At 38.9% G+C, this 21,300-nt stretch overlaps 1 protein-coding gene across 2 annotated transcripts in view; it reads right to left on the reverse strand.

The window, feature by feature from the left end:
- The window catches only part of AHCYL2 (adenosylhomocysteinase like 2), a 178,211-nt gene extending 156,911 nt beyond the window's left edge, over positions 1–21,300 (reverse strand). For both annotated transcript variants that reach the window (XM_082661652.1, XM_082661651.1), the window contains exon 1: positions 20,926–21,300. In XM_082661652.1, coding sequence (XP_082517778.1) covers positions 20,926–21,288 — 363 coding nt within the window. In that variant the 5' untranslated portion in view covers positions 21,289–21,300. The remainder of the gene's footprint in view (positions 1–20,925) is intronic.

The following is a 21,300-nucleotide window of genomic DNA, read 5'->3' on the forward strand; positions in this document are numbered from 1 at the left end:
GTGCGGGCCTTCTCTAGCTACGGTGCGCAGGCTTCTCATTGCGGTGGCTTCTCCCGCTGTGGAGCACGGGCTCCAGGGCACGCGGGCTTCAGTAGTTATGACTCGCGGGCTCTAGAGTATAGGCTCAGCAGTTGTGGTGCACAGGCTCCGTTACTCCATGGCATGTGGGATCTTCCCCAACCAGGGATCGAACCCGGGTCCTCTGCATTGGCAGGCGGATTCTTAACCACTGCACCACCAGGTAAGTCCAAGACGTGTTTTTGATAAGGAAAAGTATGAAGTATGAAGGATGTGTTTTTGCTAGGGGAAAAGAGTTTTGTCTTAAACTAGAATGACTGGTTGTTCCAGAATAAGAAAAATGAACTAAAAAACTAAATGAACATTTTAAAATGTGTAGAAAGTTTGTGGAAAAGGAATTTTATGTGTGCTGAAACTGCTAAGATTGAAAGGACTTATTTACAAGTTAAAAATAAAAGATGATCCTTAATATCAAAAGTATACTAATGCAAAACTAGAATGACAAAGTTTTAGTGGATTACTGTCTGCTCTTATTAAGAAACTGTAAGGTTTTTCTTTACCTTTAAGTAATCTGCCTAAGAAACAAAGATTTTATATCTTATCAAGATATGTCCTGTATTTCATGTTATCTTTATCTGGTCTTTGATTACTCAAAAAAAAGTCTTCACAGTACTGAATGAGCTAAAATTTTTTCTTTTTTTTTTCTTTTACAGCTATATTACTTCCTATATTTGCCTTTAAAATCCTTTATTATCACTTTGGTTAAATGGATAACTAAGTATTGTATCATACTGACCTCGGATCCTATATAATCAAATATTCAAACCTTTTGAGATTTTTGACAAAGTTCCTAAAATCAAATTCTAAATGAAGTCTTTTTAATCTCAAACTAGAGTCCCGAAGGCTCCTGGAAAATCAAAGGATTTGTTCCTTTACCTTGTAAAAAGAAATGTTAAAAACTAAAAAAAATTTCATTTATTTGATACATTATGTTGCATGGAAAATGCTGTCAAATAAAAAGGGATGCTTAAGCTTACCTAGGTTATATTTTTTATGGGTAAATGTTAATAATATAGGTATTCCAGAAATTGCATGAAGTTCACAGAAATTTGTCAATATCTTCATTGTCTTATTATTATGCCAAAATGTTGTATGCCATAGAAATATCCAGATTTCCTTATCAAATGAACTTTCATTAAATCTTTAACCTCAATGATTTTAAATTTTTTGTTATGCACAGAGAGTTTTACTCAGATTCTTCTCTGAAAATGTTTGAAACTGCTAATCCAAGATCAAGCAAAACACAAATTAATCACATGGGACTGAACGAACTGATAAAGAAGGATTTTGACTTTTTATGGCCTTGTTTGAAATTTTGCTGGCTCTTTAATGTTCTACTTTCCAGATATAAGGAACTCCTTTCCCTTTTCTCTTAAACTATCTATAACTTACAGCAATCTAATAGATTATACCTTGGTAAACTAAAATGTAACATTTATATTTTCTCCTACCTGATTCCTCCGAATTTGGAACACTTTTAAGTGTTCTTATTTTCATGGCAATATAGTTATTTTAATAAGTTAAATAAGAATCTGTTCTCCTTGTAACAGGACACAAGATGCATAATATCAGATACGATTAGACAGCTTCATGAAACTAAGGCTGACTTTATGGTGCCAATGCTTACAAAGCCTTCTTGGAAAACCCAGGCTGGAACCTGGCACACAGATTTCTCAGGCTCACAGGTAAGTAAGGAAGGTCACTTCCTGCCAGGCCCATGTGAATGACAAATGTTGCCTGCCAAATCAGTAAACAAAGGATGTTGCAGCCATCAAGCCACAACAGCCACACCCCCACACCCAACAGTGAGCCCTGAGGGAACTCAGGATGGAGACAATACCCCCTTACCAAGCCCTCAGCCATTATCGCCACCCCCAATGGTGCACCCAGAAAGGACTCAGGAAGGGAAAGAACAAGATACTGGCCCTAGGTAGCTAAGGTGCATATCAAAGGAATGATTTCAGTGAGCTCAGACTCTTGCATCTTCCCATACACAGAAAAATGCTAAATTCATTAACTGGGGATAACTGGTTTCATTTAATTAATGGTAATCTTTTGATGTTCCGCTACCTGGTCTTTGTTGCAAAAACCCCTCCGTATCCTGGCTCCTCCCTTACCTCTTCTTCAGAGCAGTCCCTCAGAGCTGAGAGACTGTCTTCTGGGCTTGAAGTCCTCATAAAGTCTCCTGAATAAAACATAATTCTCAACTTTTAGGTCATACATTTTTTTTCCAGTCAACATCCAAGAACCAACCAACCACCAGCTAACATCATACTTAATAGTAAAAGACTAAATACTTTTCCTTTAAGATTGGGAACAAGGCAAAGATGTCAGCTCTCACCATTTCTACTAGAGGCTCTAGGAAGTGCAATTGGCAAGAATAAGAAATTAAAGGCATACACACTGGAAAAGAAGTAAATAATCCTGTATGTAGAAAATTTAAAGAATCTCCAAAAACCAACTAGAGTAATAAGCAAGTTTAGCAAGGCTGCAGGATACAAGATTGACATACGAATATCAATTCCACTAGTAGGTATATATCCAAATTTCAGATGGATATATACCAAATTGAAAACAGGGATTCAAATAGATCTTTAAATACCCATGTTCATAGCAGTATTAATCATAATAGCCAAAAAGGAGAAAGAGCACAAATGTCCATCAACGGAGAAAAGATAAACAAAATATGGTATATAGATAAAATGGAATGTTGTTCAGCATTAAAAAGGAATGAAGGTAATTCCCTGACAGTCCAATGGTTAGGACTCCGCGCTTTCACTGCCGAGGGCATGGGTTCAATCCCTGGTTGGGGAACTAAGATCCTGCAAGCCCCGTGGTGCAGCCAAATAAATAAATAAAATTAAAAAAAGAATGACAATGTTAAAAAAAAAAGGAATGGGGGCTTCCCTGGTGGCGCAGTGGTTGAGAGTCCACCTGCCGATGCAGGGAACACGGGTTCGTGCCCCGGTCTGGGAGGATCCCACACGCCGCGGGGCGGCTGGACCTGTGAGCCATGGCCGCTGAGCCTGCGCGTCCCGAGCCCGTGCTGTGCAACGGAAGAGGCCACAACAGTGAGAGGCCCGCGTAAAGCAAAAAAAAAAAAAAGGAATGAAATTCTGATATATGATACAACATGGATGGATCTGAAAAACATTACACCAAGTGAAATAAGCTAGATACTAAAGGATAAATACTGTATTACTCCACTTATATGAAGTACCCAAAGGAAAATTCATAGAGACAGGGGCTAGGAAGAGGAGGGAAAGGGGAGTTATTTAAGGGTGTAGAGTTTTTCTTGGGGATGATGAAGTCTGGGGTATAGATAGTAGGGACAGTTATAGAACATTGTGAATGTACTTAATGCCAATGAATTGGACACTTTAAAATCGTTAAAATGAGGGAATTCCCTGGTGGTTCACTGGTTAGGACTTGGCACTTTCACTGCCGTGGCCCCGGGTTCAATCCCTGCTCAGGGAACTACAATTGCGAGAGCTGAGCGTTGCGTGTCCAAAAGTAAATAAATAAATAAATAAATATTTAAAAATAAATTGGTTAAAATGATAAATGTGTATATTTTACCACAGTAAAAAAAAAGTCAATTGTATTTCTATATACTAGTAATAAACAGTCTGAAATAAAATAAAATGATTTCACTCATAATAGCATCTAAAAAAAATACTTATAAATAAATTTAACAAAAGAAGTGCTAAGCCTGTACACTGTAAAGTACAAAACGTTCCTAAGAGCAATTAGTGAATAGCTAAAAAAAATAGAGAGATGTTTCACGTTTATGGGTTGGAAGGCTCAATATCACTACGATGAGAATTCTCCCAAAAATGACTTATAGATTCAACACAATCCCTATCGAAATCCTGGCAAGCTTTTTCATAGAAAATGACAAGCTTATCCTAAAACTTATATGAAAATTTAAAGGACCTACAAAAGCCAAAATAATTTTGAAAAAGAAGAACAAAATAGGAACATTTATACTACCCAATTCCAGTACTCACTATAAAGCTACAGTAATCAAGAAAGTATAGTATTGGCATCAAGATAAACAAGCAAATCATTGGAACAGAAATATAGAGTCCAGAAATAGACCCACATATCTACAAACAACTAATTTTCAACAATGGTGTCAAGACAGTTCAACAGGGAAAGCACAGTCTTTTCAACAAATGGAACTGGGACAACTGTATATCCATATGAAGGAAAAAAGATTAGGCCCATATCTCACCCCATACAATAAAATCAACCCAGAATGGATCACAGACCTAAATATAAAATCTAAAACTATAAAACCATTAGAAGAAAACAAAATATTTTTGTGACCTTGAGTTACTGATTTCTTAGACATAACACCAAAAGCACATTTCTTAAAAAAGGATTAAATTGGACTCCATCAAAATTAAAAACATTAGCTCTTCAAAATAAATCATTAGGAAAATGAAAAGACAAGCCACAGACTAGGAGAAAATATTTACAAATCTTGTACCTGATAAAGGACTTGTATTCAGAATATAGAAAGAATTCTTGCAACTTAATAATAAGAAAACAACCCAATTTAAAAATGGGCAAACGATCTGAATAGATTTCATCAAAGTAGATATACAAATGGTTAAGGACATGAAAGATGCTCAATGTCACTAGCCATGGAGAAATGCAAACTCAAACCATAACGAGATAGCACTACATAACCACTAAAATGGCTATAATCAAAAAGACTGATAATGCCAAGTGTTAGAAAGGATGTAGAACAACAAGGTCATACTGTAGAGCACAGGGAACTATATTCAACATTCTGTGACAAATCATAATGGAAAGGAATATGAAAAAGAATATACATATATATGTATAACTGAGTCACTTTGCTGTACAGAAGAAATTAACCCAACATTGTAAATCAACTATACTTCAATAAAACTAAAAAAAAAAAAAAAAAGGATGTAGAGAAACCAAAACACATACATTGCTGGTAGGAATGTAACATCATACAAACACTTCGGAAAAGTTACCATTTTCTTAAAAAGTTAAACTTAACACATCAATTCTACTCTTAGATAGCTGCCTAAGAGAAATTAAAATATATGTCTACACAGACTTCTCCATGATTGTTCACAGCAGCATTATTCAAAACAGCCAAAACTTGGAAACAATCCAAACATCCATCAATGAGTAAAATGATAAATAAAATGTGGTATAGCCATACAATGGAATGCCATTCAGTAATAAAAAGGTAAACTACTGATATATAATTGAACCTCAAAAACTTTATGCTAAATGAAAAAGCTAGATACAAAAGACCATATACTGTATGATTCATTTACATGAAATTTCCAGTAGAGGCAAATCTATGGACAAAGAAAGCAAATGAATGATTACCTGGGGTGGAGAGTGGGAGCAAGGATTGACTGCAAATGAGTAAAAGGGATTTTGGGGGGAAAGAAAACTGCTCTTAAACTAGACTGTGATGGCAACTTTTTAAGACATTTCATACCCATTAGGGTAGCTATTATAATAACTAAATAAGTAAATAAATAAATGATATTGAGGATGTTAAAAAATTAGAACCTTTGTACATTGCTGGTAGGAGTGTAAAATGGTGTAGCTGCTATGGAAAACAGTATGGCAGTTCCTCAAAAAATTAGAAATAGAATTAAGACATGATCCAGCAATTCTACTTCTAGGTATATACCCAAAGAATTGAATACAAGGACTCATAAAGGTATTTGTACACCAATGTTTATAACAGCATCATTCACAACAGCCAAAAGGTAGAAGCAACCCAGCGTTCATCAATGAATGAATGGTTAAACAAAATGTGGTATATACATACACTGGAATATTATTCAACCTTAAAAAAGAATAAAATTATGACACAAGCTTCAACGTGGATGAACCTTGAAGACATTACGCTAAGTGAATTAGCCAGACACAAAAGGGCAAATACTATATGATTCCACTTATATAAGGTACCTAGAATAGTCAAATTCATAAAGACAAAGTGGAATGGTGGTTGCTACAGACTGGCAGGAAAGGAGAACGGGGAGTTATTCTTTAATGAGCATAATGAAGTTTCAGTTTGGGAAGATGAAAAAAGTCCTGGAAGTGAGCGGTGGTGAGTTTCACAACAATGTGAATACACTTAATGCTGCCGAAGTATATAATTTTAAAATGATTAAAGTGGTAAATTTTATGTTTTACACATCTTTTGCCATAGTGAAAAAAAAAAACCTCTACAGATATATTTATTAATAGTCACTGAACTGAATATACAATGGGTGAATTTTACCCTATGTAAATTTTGCCTCAATAAAGCTGTTAAAAATATTAAAGAATACATTAGGAGGAACTTATCCAAGCAAACATCAAGAGTTATTATAAAGTTATAGTAATTAAAAAAAAGTGTGGTACTGGTAAAGAGATCAACAAAGAGACCACCCAGAACAGAATGGATACAGAGCATATACAGAAAGTGGCAACATATATCAATGGGGAAAGGATAGACTTAGTCAACAAACAGGGCTGAGACAATTGGTTATCCATATGGAAAAATAAAATAAAATAGATCACTATCTCACACCATAAACAAAAATAAATTCCAGACAGATTAAAGACTAAATTGTGAAAAAACAAAATTAAACATGTTAGAAGACTATATAGAAGAGTATATGACCTCAAGATAGGGAAAAGTTTCTACAACAAGACTCAAAAAGGACAAACTACACCGAGGGGAAAAAAAACTGATTGACTTTACATTAAAAAATGTAACTTCTATATGAAAGTCATAAGTTAAAAAAAAAACAAGACAGACTGGAAGATATTTGCAACACACACATCTGATAAAGGATTAGAATGAATATACTTAAAGAACCTTTACAGGGACTTCCCTGGTGGTCCAATGGCTGAGACTCCGTGCTCCCAATGCAGGGGGCCTGGGTTCGATCCCTGGTCCGGGAACTACATCCCACGTGCCGCAACAAAGAGTTTGCATGCCACAACAAAGATCCCGCATGCGGCAACTAAGACTCGGTGCAGCCAAATAAATGAATAAATATTTTTAAAATAAATAAATAATTTTTACAAATCAATAATAAAAGCCAGTGAGATCCCAAAAGAAAAATGGGAAAGGATATGAATACAGACCACAATTTACAAAGAAGGAAATCCAAATGGACTACAAACATATTAAAAGATGCTCAATCTCACTTTATCCAAGGAAATACAAATTAAAACAGCAGAGATACCATTTCACAACTACCAGACCTTGGTAGTTCAATTGAACAAAAGTTCAATGCCTGACAATTGCACATATTAGTAAGGATTCAGAAAATAGGAATTAATAAAACCAATTTAGAAAGTAATTTGGGAGTATCTGGTAAAGTTGACATACCTTAAGCAATTTTGCTTATAGGGATATATCCTAGAGAAACGCTCAAAAGGAACTGTGCATAAGGAAACACGATTAAGGATGTTCACTCCAGAAAAAAAAAAAAGAGGAAACATTAGAGGGGAATGGGTAAAAAGTGGTATATTCATACAATGAAGTACTACACAGTAGTTAAAATTAATCAACAGAAAATCTACATGTTTCAGACTGGTTAAAACTCAAAGTTGAGTGAAAAAAGTAGGTTGCAGAATAATATCTGCTCTATAAAACCACTTATATTAAGTTTATAAACATGCAAAATAATGCTAATTATTGTATATCATTTACTGATATACAATTGATACTGGTAAACAATATGTAGCAAAAGTATTAAAACATGAAGGGGAATTATAAACAGTAAAGTTTGAAGAGCAGTTACCTCTGTGCTGGGAGAAAGAGAAGGAAAGAAAGGAAGGAAATAAACAGAGAAGGGGTACAAAGAGTTTTCCATTTTATCTACAATGTTTTATATCTTAAAAAACATCTACAGGGCTTCTCTGGTGGCACAGTAAAGAATCCACCTGCCAATGCAGGGGACACGGGTTCAAGCCCTGGTCCGGGAAGATCCCACATGCCGTGGAGCAACTAAGCCTGTGTGCCACACTACTGAGCCTGCACTCTAGAACCTGCAAGCCACAACTACTGAAGCTTGTGCTCCTAGAGCCCATGCTCCTCAACAAGAGAAGCCACCGCAATGAGAAGCCCGCGCACCGCAACGAAGAGTAGCCCCCGCTCACCGCAACTAGAGAAAGCCCGCGCGAAGTAACGAAGACCCAACGCAGCCAAAAATAAAATAAATAATTTTTTTAAAAAAAAAACCATCTACAGAAAATTTTGCAAAATGCTAACATATGTTAAATTGGGCAGTGACTACAATTTTCTCTGTACTCTTCCATATGCTTGGGAAAAACAATTTTTTTAACAGGCTTTTGGTCAAATGAATACATATACACGTACCAGGGAGCAAGAGAAAAATATTTATCTCCTTTTAGAACCTACATTTATAAAACTATTCTACTAATGTCTCTCTGGTGCCTTACTCTCTCAGTGTGATAGAAACTTTTAAGTATTTAGGCACAAACATGCTGTACAGTCGAGTCTCTTTTTCCCTAACAAGATACTTCTCTCCAAGATGCTACCCAAGCCAAATCCCTGGGTAGGTGGATACCAATGATCTATCAACCAACACAGTGTGCAACCCCCAGCCCACATCCATATAGTTTTTAAATCCTTTAACTTACAACTAAATTATTCCCCTGAGTCACTCTTAAGCTTCATCACAGATCTTTATGCAAACCTAACACCCCCAAATTACATCTCTTTCTAGTTTTAACATAATTTTCCCTCTCCTCTCTACATTCTTCAATCCCACAGAGGACTCAGTGTGAGTCTTCTACATAGGTACAGTGTTTCTAGATCTTCCAATTCTGGGCAGAATTATGTGACTCAGATAGCATCCAGGGGCACTGAGCATGGAACTCTGCTTAACCAGCAATCTAGCATACAAGCTCCTGAAAGAAAAAGAATAACTTTCCATCCAAGCATGATGAGTACATCAAGCTGAAAATGATGCCCAGGAACAAGCAGTTCCAGAAATAGGAATTCAAATAAAACTTTATAGCATTCACTGTTCTGCAGACCTGGTGGCAGCCCATCTATTTTTGCTTCATTTTCTGGCTCAGATAAAAGTACCTTAGAGAGTATACTCATCCCTTCTCCTCAAAATAACTATGGAGAACACTACTCAAGTCCTATGAAAATCTGAGTTTTACACATTACCTGTTGGGGTGTGTGTGTGTGTGTGTGTGTGTGTGTGTGTGTGTGTGTGTGTGTGTGTGTGTGTGTGTGTGTGTGTGTGTGTATCTCTGTATAGGACCGGGCCTCAGGGTGATGTGAGTCTGGGTGGGGTGTCTCTGTGGGTATAAGTCCAGGACTCTGTGGAGACGCTCTCTGTGTGTGTGTGTGTGTCTGTGTCTGGCAGGAGGAGGGGGGGGCAGTGTCTGAGTGGAGGGGTCTTGAGGGGTTCTGTGTATGTGGGGGAATCTCTGTTTATGTCTGTCTTTGTATATCTGTGCCCGTCTATGCTTCTGTCTCTGTGTCTATTAAATATTTCATTACAAGTCTTAAAATGATTTATTATAAATTTCTACCCTTCCACAAAACCCTAAAATGATTTTCTTGCCTCTCTACTCTGAGATTTAATAAAAGAGAAACATTAAATAAGCCAACTGCTAAGCCAACATTATTCAACAATGAGTAAAAATTTAAGGTTCTGGTGGGTATGCACTAGTACAGAACCAATTGCCTGAGACTGTGCATTTCTAACAAGATCAAAGGTGATGCCAATGCTTCTGATCATAGACTGGTTTGTGTAGCAAGGACCTAAAAGATTCCAAACTTAAGAAACTGTCTTTATGATTAGACTTCCCATGTAGACTTTCTGAAGTCTCCTGACAGACATGTATTTCAGATTAGCTTGTAAGTTCTGTTCTGACCATAAATTAGAAGATATCATTTTGTTTTAAATGAGTCTCTTGTGAGTCTGGTTTGAATGAACCAGTCCTAAGAGGTGAATGAACTCTAAATGTACTAAAAATGTGAATTTCTGGATTTGTAAAGCTGGAACATGGAAACCTCACAAAGTTTCTGCTACACTGTGAAGCTTCCTGGGTGGACAACCAACTCATTTTCCTAAGGTGATATACCTCCATTTCAATGCTGACCTCCACAAACTGCAACAATTCCTGCTTCCAGCAGTGCTCATACTAGACTAGATTGTACTTGTTTATTTTCCTATCCACATTCCCTACCCTCTTCTTGAGGGCAAGAATGTTATTTTGATTTAATAACCCTACCACTTAGCAGTGTTCAGCACACAACACATAAGTGGTTTTTGCACAAAAGAAGCTCAGAATGTACTGGGGGAGATTATTAAACAAGCATCCGGAAGGATAATCTTTTCTCTCTCACAGAAACAACAGACATGAATGTGGTAAAAATTCCTTAAAAAAACTGTTAAGAAGCACAAGTTAAAGAGGAAAAAAAAAGAGAACAAACCCAAGCAAGTACAATATTAAATTTTATTTGGGGCCAAATAGAGCTATCTAACATTCCAAATAGTCCCTATCTTATATTACAAACAAAAATAAATTCCAGATGGACTGAAGACCAAAAGATAATAAACACAACCATGAAAACAGCTGAAGAAAATTTAAAAGAACTTGTTTATAAACCTGGGGTAGGAAAGGCCATTCTGAGACACAAAATGTTTAAGTCATAAAAGAAAAAAATGGCCAATCTGACTACATAAAAACTTTTAATATAAACAAACTTACAAGTCAACAAGAAATAGAGTAGAAAAAATATTTGTAACATATTCACAAAGAATTAATACCCAGGGACTTCCCTGGGGGTCCAGTGGTTAAGACTCCGTGCTTCCACTGTAGGGGGCATGGGTTCAATCCCTGGCTGGGGACTAAGATCCCGCGTGCTGTGTGGCGCGGCCAACAACAACAACGAAAGAATTAATATCCAGAAAGTATAAAGAATTCCTACAAGCCAACATGAAAAAGGCAAGTCAATAGGAGGGCAGAGATCTTCATCTATTTTGCTGAACACCCAGCACTTGGCACATAGTAATCCCTCAATAAATATTTGTTAATGAATAAATATGAACAGATAATTACAAGAAAAGGAATATAAATTACCAATCTATTCATGAAAATATTCTCAGCCTCACTATAAGCAGAAAAAATACTACTAAAAACAATAGTAAATGCCTTTAAAAAAAGGCATCTTTACACCTTTATGTCTTTTTTTCTTATAAAAGATGTAAAAATATCCAGTATTGGTGAAGGTGTAGTAAAAGGGTTATCTTGTATATAGTTAATGGATGTATAAAATGGTACTACATTTTTGAAGGCAACATGATATTATGTATTAAGCTTAAAATGTGAATATCTTTCAACTCCAAAATTCTACTTTTAGGTATCTATCCTAGAGAAACACTTATACATGTACACAAAAGGAATGCATACAGATAGCTACTATAGCATATAAAAATTAAGTTAAATGTGCATCAACAGAATAGTTTAATAAACAACAATGGTATAGACTTTGGAAATCAACTCAGCAGTCAAAAAGTATGTGACACATATATATGTAATGATATATAAAAAGCTCCAAGACATTCTGTTAAGTGGAAAAAGCAACCTGCAAAACAATGTGTGTGTGTATATATATATATATATATATATATATATAATGTGCTTTTATTTATGTACAAGTTATTATAAAGCTACCAGTTTCTCTATGTACAATATGAATGTAAAGTTGAAAAAGATAAGTTGATAGCAGAGGTCTCTGGGGAGGGGAACAAGACTGGCTGAGGGCCAAGGAAGGAGTTTCCTTCATTAGATTGAATTATTTCACAAGAATACATTCAAGCATTACTTGTGTAATTAAAAACAACTTTTTTTTAAAAAAGGGAAAAAATAATGTAAATACCATTTTACTGATATGAAGAAAACAAGAACATATTTTGAGGATTAGACAGGAGACAAAAATTCCATTTTTGACATTAGTTCTGAAGTCCAACTGCAAGTAGGGAGTTGTACACACACAAGATTGGCATTCAGAAGAGGGGTCCTGGCTAAAGAAATAATCTGGGGAGTTGTTGGTATGTAGATGATACTTAAAGGCACAGGAATGTTGTCGATGACTTAGGAAGAAAACACAATGGAAAGAGCAGAGCGCCCAGGATCAAGGAGAAAGAACCCATAAAGAAGACTGAGAAGGAGCAGCTGGGGAAATAAGAGGAAAACTAGTAAAGAGGAGGGTAATGGAAGCCAAGAGAGGAGAGTGTTTTGGTAAGAAATTGGTGTCAAATGCTCCCAAGAGGTCTGATATGATGAGGGATGAAAAAGCAGATAGCCATGTGAGAATCTGATGGACATTATTAGCTTCAGCAAGAGGGCGTCGTGTGGGTCAGAGTATTAGAATAGGAGTGGGTTAAAGAGTGTGGGAAGACAAAAGGTGTATATAGCATACACTGAAAACTCCTTTAAGAAACTTAGCTGCATTAGGGAGTAGAAAGATAGGACAGTAGCAGAAAGGAGATATGGAGGTTAGAGGACAGGGTTTTCAAAATGGGAGAGATTAGAGCAAGGAAATCTGTAGAAAAGGCTCTAATAGAAAGAGGAAATAACCAAAGGAAGAAGTTATTTAAGAAGACTGGAGGGACTTCCCTGGTGGCACAGTGGATAAGAATTCACCTGCCAATGCAGGGGACATGGGTTCTATCCCTGGTCTGGGAAGATCCCACATGCCGCGGAGCAACTAAGCCCTCGTGCCACAACTACTTAGCCCGCATGCCTAGAGCCCGTGCTCCACAACAAGAGAAGCCACCGCAAGGAGAAGCCCTTGCACCACAACGAAGAGTAGCCCCTGCTCACCACAACTAGAGAAAGCCCACAAGCAGCAAGAAAGACCCAACGCAGCCAAAAATAAATAACATTAAATCTTAAAAAAAAAAAAGAAGACTGGAGAATGTGATTAGAACACTTGTGGAGGGACTGGCCTTTGACAGAATGAAGGACACATCTTCCCCTATCATAACATGAGGGAAAGAGAAAAAGATGAACCCCAGATGGAGGTAGGTTTGTAGATTTGGGAGGTACAAAGATGAAGGAATTCCCTTTTGGTGGTTTCTGTTTTTATAACAAGTATAAGGCATATCACTAGTTTAAAAAGAACACATGTGAAATTAGAAGTAAAAACGTACAGTATGAAATAATCATTTGCAGTGAGTGTGAAAGTAACCTTACTAGAAAATGTATAACATTACGAAGCAGCGATGATCAAGCATATGAGGTTGACGACTATGAATTTATAGTGACATTGATCTACCTGGTTTTCTGATTTTCTCTAGCAACTCTCAGCTCCACAGATGCAGGCAACTAAAAAGGCAGATGGTTAGGTTCAAACAGTGCATCACTCAGAGTTCCATAAACAGCAGAAGTCAACTCTGGCTGAGTTGGACAGAAAAAGAATTTACAGAAAGGACATGAGGTAGCTTTCAGGGCTACACAGTTAAAAACACCACCACAGAATGGGCTTGGAAAAGATGTCATGTTTGCTTATGCCAAGTAGGAGATGCTGCAGGTTGGGCTGCACCATTATAGTTCAGGGTACCAAGCAGGAGATGCTGCAGCTTGGGCTGTACCATTGTAGTTCAGGATACCAAGCAGGAGATGCTGCAGCTTGGGCTGCACCATTATAGTTCAGGATAACGGGTGCCAGATGCCAGTGTTGCCGCTGTAACTTGATCTTGCTGCTAGAGGCTGATGCTACAAGAAGATTTACTGATAATGAAGGGGCAAGTTGCAGAGAACACAGTGGAAAGGTTTGGGAAGATTGGACTGGCTGAGAGAATGAGGAGAGTGTTAAGGGAATGAGTATTAGGAAGACAATGGTTGACTAGGCGTCAGGTAGTGACTGAGGTAAACAGGGATGTGAGGCCTCCCCTTGGAAGAGGGCAGATCCTGGGATCCAAAAGGTTGCAGAATAGTCTCAGCAGCCTAGGTGCAATAACTTAAGCAAATTTCACATGGGCGTTTAATCAGAAAAGTAAGGGGTTGGCAGTGTGGCAAAGCCTCTCACTATTGCTGTGGGCAGTGTTTCATCTCACTGATCCCAAAGGCATCAAAGATTGGCAAAGCCTTAGGCAAGTTAATTACTCTCTTTGGGCCTATATTTTCTAATCTATAAAATAAAGATGATAATATTCGTCTGATAAAGTTGCTATGAGGATTAAATGAGATGAGATAGATAGAGGCCTAGAAGAGAGTAAGTATTCAGTAAATGGTAGCCATAAATGAAGTTATAACTGAAGCTGAGAAAAGAGTTTCCAAGAAAAGGTAGTCAACAATATCAAATCAAATCTTTTAGAATGATCAGAAGGGTTTACATTGGAGCACTGCAGGAGATAAATCTGTAGGGAAGATGAAGCCAGTTTAAGTCTCAGCTTGCTTAACTTTCAATGACAGCTTTGCAGTATTCAGAAAGGCTTTAAGGAAAAGCCTGACTTACAGAAACTCAACTAGCAGCTCTAGAACCTCTATACCCTTCCTTAATATAAGTTCTGAGATAAAGAAGACTGAAGGGACTTCCCTGGTGGCACAGTGGATAAGAATCAGGTGCCCCAAACCAGTCCATTCCTATTGAAAGACCCTTAAAAAAAAAAAAAAAGAATAGGAAATCACCAGCTATTAATGCAGTGTCCAAGAGGGAAAATGGCTAACTGAATTGCTGCACAATATAGATGGGGAAGAGGGAACTGAAAATCATACACATCATATGGCTTAAGTTATTTAATTTAATCAAAGTAGTTTTACTTGGAACCATTACAGAAGAAATTTCACTCCACTGCTTTCTCCTCTGCTCAGCTCTCACCAAATCTCGGGCCATAGGTCATTCAGACTATAAAAAGCTTCTCCAAATTCCACAGAAACCTGATCAATCTAACTAAACCTCTTATTGGAGGAGTGGAATTTCAGCTCCTCTAATTGTGCATACCACCTGAACACGATGGCGGCGGGTGGATCCGGGCAGCTGCCAAGATTTACTCTTCTCCCATCCACCTCAGTTGTACCTCTCTGAATTATTTAAACAAGGACTACCAAGAAAGAATGAAGTCAGAATGAAGATCCCAACAAATCTCTTCCTTTTTTTTTTTCTTTTACTGTGGGGGAGAAGAACACTTTCAAGGAAATGATATAATAAAGAAACTCACTCTCCCTTTTCATGAACTATCCATTTCTTCTATTAACCGGACACTAAGGACCAAAGTCGTCTTCCTCAGGACATTAAATACACAACTGCAACTTCAGCTCTGAGCAACCTCCTAAAACAGCTCTTAATGTTCAATCTTTCCCAGGAAGAAGAGAATTCAGAAATTATACAAAATAAGGGCTACCTTCTCAGAAAATTCATAAATGGTCACATAAATAAATGGTAAGACCATTAAATAAGCTCAATAAATTAAAAACCGCCTGTGAAATAACAGAAACATCCACAAAAATATACAGATTAACTAAGACTTGAAAGGTTTAAGCTAAACTTTGAACAGAGAAATACTTCAATTGAAAAGCAATGGAGGGACCTCCCTGGTGGTCCAGTGGGTAAGACTCTGCATTCTCAATTCAGGGAGCCCAGGTTTGATCCCTGGTCAGGGAACTAGATCCCGCATGACACAACTAAAGATCCCACATGCCACAGTGAAGATCCTGCGTGCTGTAACTAAGATCCAGCACAGCCAAATAAATAAATATTTAAATTTTTTTAAAAAAGAAAGAAAAGCAATGGAGGGACTTCCCTGGCGGTCCAGTGGTTAAGACTCCACACTTCCAATGTAAGGGGTGCAGGTTCGATCCCTGGTCAGAGAACTAAGATCCCACATGCCGCTGGGCCAAAAAAAAGAAGAAAGAAAAGCAATGGAGTTTGTGCATGAGAGTCAAACAGATTAGAGTTCTGTTAGCTCACATCACAGTTACTAAACGTGTAACCTTGAGACAAATTCCTTAATCTCTCCAACCCTCGGTTTCCTCAATAAAACAAGGATAACACTACGTATTTCTGAGAGCTCTTAAAAGGCTTAAATAAAATAGTATATGTAAAGCTCTAATACAATGCCTGGGACACAGCAGGAATACATAACAATATGCTTCCCCTTCTAATTTTCAAAATGTTTAACTAGAGATTGATTCATAAAAGAAGGTGGGTCTTTTCTCTTTTTTTTTTTTTTTCTTTCTTTCTTAGCGGTACGCGGGCCTTTCACTGTTGTGGCCTCTCCCGTTGCGGAGCACAGGCTCCGGACGCGCAGGCTCAGCGGCCATGGCTCACAGGCCCAGCCGCTCCGCGGCATATGGGATCTTCCCAGACCGGGGCACGAACCCGTGTCCCCTGCATCGGCAGGCGGACTCTCAACCACTGCGCCACCAGGGAAGCCCGAGAAGGTGGGTCTTAAAGAACAAGGAAAACTGTTAGCTGGACAGATACTCCTGATTTATTTATAACTTTAAAAATAAGAATATATCTCTCAAATTATCACTAAATTACTAATGTGAAAATGGATCATTGATTTTGAAATGCTTTTTTATATACATATAAGATCCTCTTCTCCCTCTCTCATAATTCTACAATTCTCTGAGATTCTACATTTGTACAATTTTTTCCCATCCTCTTCCTAAAGCCCTGACTCAGACCCTCCTTACTTTGGATTTAGGATGACCTAAGTCTTAAACCAGAAAGATGTAAGTTAGAGTTCACTGAGTATTCTGACAGATTTCTGGGAGAAAGCCAGAACCCAGCAACTAAGAAGTTAGAATCAGTGTGGCATAATAAAAAGGACACGGGCTTCGGAAACAGACCAAGATTTAAAACAGGGGTTTTAAGTCCTACCTTTGCCACTTTCTAGATGTATAACCTTGGTCAAGGCACTTTACCGTCTCTGGACCTCATTTCCTTATCTGTGAAATGGAGATAATGCCACTTATATCTCATTGTGTAGCTGTCAGGATTAGAAAAATGCCAATAATATATAAAGGGCCAATTAATGGTAATTGTTATTACGGTCAATCTGCCAAGTGCCTTACTGAACATTTTGCAAGGCTATACTTTCCTAACTGGCAAAAGGAGTAATACTGCTCCCCCATTCCCATGACTATATCCAAAAGGTTCCATTTTAGTAGTCCATAATTAACCAAATAAAGAACTTAAAGAATTCAGGGCAAGAAAGCACTAGCATGGCTCAACTCATTCTCTACTGACAGCAACAAAGCCAGCGCAAGGTGGATTCATTTGCCAAAAAAAAAAAAGGAATCTGCTTGAACATGGTCATTACTGATATTGACGTAAGCACAAACTAGTTGTGGTTCTTAGGCTCACAGCCTTATTGTCAGAAAGTTTTAACTTTTCTGAAATAAATCCTCTCCTGCCTTGTCTTCCCTGCTGTGCTGTGACATTCCTATTACCCCATTTTCAAGAACACAGGGAAGAAATCCTCTCAACTATTGCAACTGCATTCACTGTGGACTTTATCTTCCTATTTCACAAATCACTTCTTACAGAGATTCTTGGTTTGTTGAGTTCATTTATGAAGAAAAACATTATATACAAATATATGATAGCCACGGTGACAAGATCTGGTCCCCAGGGCACCACAAATTACAGGATGGAGGTAGATGCCAAGGATAAGATGGGACTGAGTAACCTGCACACCATATGTTCATTCTTATTAAATGCTGCACTTGGAAAGTCTGGCTCTTATGAAAAGCTTATTTCCCTTGTGTGACTGAACAGAATAACAGTACTAAGAAAACTGATGACATACACCAACGGAGTAAGGGAAACATCAATGGAAATATGCTTAAGATAAACAAGCTTGTATGTGACAGTTACAAAATAAAGCAACGATCACCAATTACATAGCCAAAGGTAGCTATTTCAATCCTAAGTACCTCCAGTCCCTCCCTACACTAAAATAAAAGCAGAAGGGAGTCAAGGTCAGAATGATTATTTAAATAAATTAAAAATCAAGAAAGGCTTAACAAATCAAAATATCACACCGCAGTCCCTTGGGGAGGTGACTTTCAACTTGAAGAAAGAAGGTCAGTCTCATGCACTTGTTTTAATTTAGCTAATTCGATGTCAAGAAAGTTAAAGATTCTGCCCCCCAAAAGTAGCTCAGCAATGCCTGTAGTTGTGTCATACAGCTGCATCCTCGCTCGGAGCTTCGCCTGCTTAACTTCCAGTACAGAAGTTGTTTTTTGGTTGCAATTAACATTGTAAGGCAAGCTCAGCCCTGTCTTCCATAGCCTTGAGGCTGCTGAGTAAATCTAGAATCATGGGACCTACATTTTGATGCTGGAAAAACAGGAAGAATGTGGTTCAGCAACAAGGAAAATGGTCAAGAAACACATCTAGAATTAGGAAAAACAGACTGATGCTGGCCTGTGATTTTCTCACTGCCTTATATAGAATATATTGAATAGTATGCACCATTTAAAGGAAGCCATAGTGGTGCACTTAAGCCATGATGGAAGGAAGAAAAAAATAAAATCAATTCTTAATGATTGCTGTAACTTCTCAAGCCCTCACTATATGTGCCAAATTCAATGCTAAGCCCTCTACAAATATTTCTAATCCTCAATCGTATTAGTAACCTCACTTTATAAAGGAGAAAACTAAGATTTAGAGAATTTGGAAATTACCCAAAAGCTAGTTAGTGGGGGTACTAGGATTCAAACCCAGGTCTGCTTGACTGTAAATCCCATGTTCTAAAGGCAATTTGAGCCCGCAGGCCACACAAAAAGACAGCACATGCTGCAACGAAGATCCCACGTGCCACAACTAAGACCCGATGCAGCCAAATAAATAAAAATAAATATTAAAAAAAAAAAGGCAATTTGTTGGGGAGTTCCCTGGCAGTCCAGTGGTTAGGACTCCACGCTTTCACTGCTGTGGCCCCAGGTTCAATTCCTGGTCAAGGAACTAAGATCCCGCAAGCTTCATGACAAGGCCAAAAAAATAAATAAAGGCAATTTGTTAAACACTCTTACCCTCAAGAGACCTAATCAAAATACAGATTTTACACAAAAAGACCCTTAATCAGTGGATTTGGCCAAAGTTATAAAGCACCTCAACTAGTTACAAATACATTTCGGATTTCCAGACTCAAATCTAGGTAGTACCAGCACTGGTGCCTGTGCTGCCTCTCTTTCCTCCTATAATTCCTCCCAGAGAAGTTTCATAATGCAAATGAGAAAGACACTGTCCTAAAGCATCATTAAACAAATTCCTTCAGTCTTGCCTCTGATGTTATCACCTATATTTGGCTAATTAAAATGGAAGGGTTCTCTGCTTCATACCTTAATAATGAGGCTATTACAACCAAAGTTAGGCTGGATACAAGGTTCCAACTCAGCTGAATCCTGCACAGTGAAACCAATGCAGACTTCACATCACTTCTTTGCTGTTCTGATAAAGCAATTAAAAATAATTCACAAGGGGACTTCCCTGGTGGCCAGTGGTTAAGAATCCGCCTGCCAATGCAGGGGACACGGGTTCGAGCCCTGGTCCGGGAAGATCCCACATGCCCAGGAGCAACTAAGCCCGTGCACCACAACTACTGAGCCTGCGCTCTAGAGCCCACGAGCCACAACTACTGAAGCCCGTGCTCCGCAACAAAAGAAGCCACCGCAATGAGAAGCCCGCGCACCGCAATGAAGAGTAGCCTCCGCTCGCCGCAACTAGAGAAAGCCCGCGTACAGCGACAAAGACCCAACACAGCCAAAAATAAATAAATAGATTTTTAAAAATCATTCACAAAGTAAAAAAACCTATAAATTACTGTGTTCACATTATACCTCGGAAATTAAAATGATAATCCCTTTTCATACGATCCACATCTCTGTATTTGCAATATTTGCCCTTTTTCTTCCGTACTGATTTGCTTTATGAGAGGACAGACACACCACAGATAGCCATTGTAAGGGTAATACTGGGAATATCAAACATTTAGGCACACCTACTCCTTGGTGTTCTGAGGCTACGGCCTCTTCAAAACTATATCTGAAAGAAGCTGACAGCTGAGACAGAAAACCCCACAGTGATCGCCTTTCCCAAAAGTAGAAGCATTTCTTCCTAACACTTTCAGATCATAATAAAAGAACCAATAAAACAATCATTATCTTCATACACAGTCTAATAATCTTGGTGACCAACTACTGAGCAGAGAGGACAAACCTCTGAAGAGAAAACAGTGAAGAGAATCTTTCCATTACCCTTCTACATTCAGAGAAGATGTAAGGATATTGCAGTATCTGGAATGAAGGGCACGGCATCAATACTGCTCGATGGAAGCGCTTAGCCACAGAAAGGCAGAAAATCATCATCAGTACAGAAACCAGACAACTGAGGATCTCAGTGCGAGGTAACTACTCCTTATAGAAAAGATCTCCAAATAGAAAAGCTCTTTCCATCCTTATTGCTGGATGAACTCTCATAAGCAGTAAGCTTTTTCTACACCATCGGGGTCTTCTCCCCGATAGTCTGGAAAATACACACGGGAGTATGTTGGGAGTACAGAGAGGGGTAATACTATTCCAAGGAGCAGGGGACAGCGCTACCTCCATGTTATTCCCAGCTACTAAGTACAGTCGTACCAACGGGAGTCTTCGCTCCCCAGCACTGGGGCCCGGGTGGGAACATCTCTGAGAGAGCGGGTTTACGGGGAAAAGGGATCTCTCTGCTCCTACGATCAGAAGGGAGGGCCTTGAGGGTGGTGCCGCAGCGCCGAGAGGATCTGCGGTTCCCCCTCCCACCCTCGCTCTCCGAAAGAGGCAGCCCGGCCCCAATACCTTCTTGACCGTGCGCGGCGCCTCGGTGACGGTGCCGTCGGGGCTGACCAGGGCCTCGCCGCCGTCGCGGTGCCTCTGATGCTGGTGATGAGGGTCGCTCCGCTTCATGGCCGACGCCTGAGGCACTTTCCCAGCGGCTGGGCTGAGAGCCGCAGCGGGCCCCGATCCCGGGCCAGGGGCCGGGGGCCGCTCCGCCACGGGAGCTGGAGCTTCAGGGTCCCCGCCGCCCGCTGGGGGGGCCATGGCGCTCACGGCCGCCGTGCTCAGTCCCAGCTGCGGCTCCGCCTCGGAGGGGCTCAGGTCCTTCAGCTCCACCTCAGGCACCTTCGCGGCAGCCGCTGCTGACACGACCTGCACCGACATCACCGCCTCCAC

This window comes from Grampus griseus (assembly GCF_964374135.1).
Source record: "Grampus griseus genome assembly, chromosome: 9".
Classification (NCBI taxonomy): Eukaryota; Metazoa; Chordata; class Mammalia; order Artiodactyla; family Delphinidae; genus Grampus; species Grampus griseus.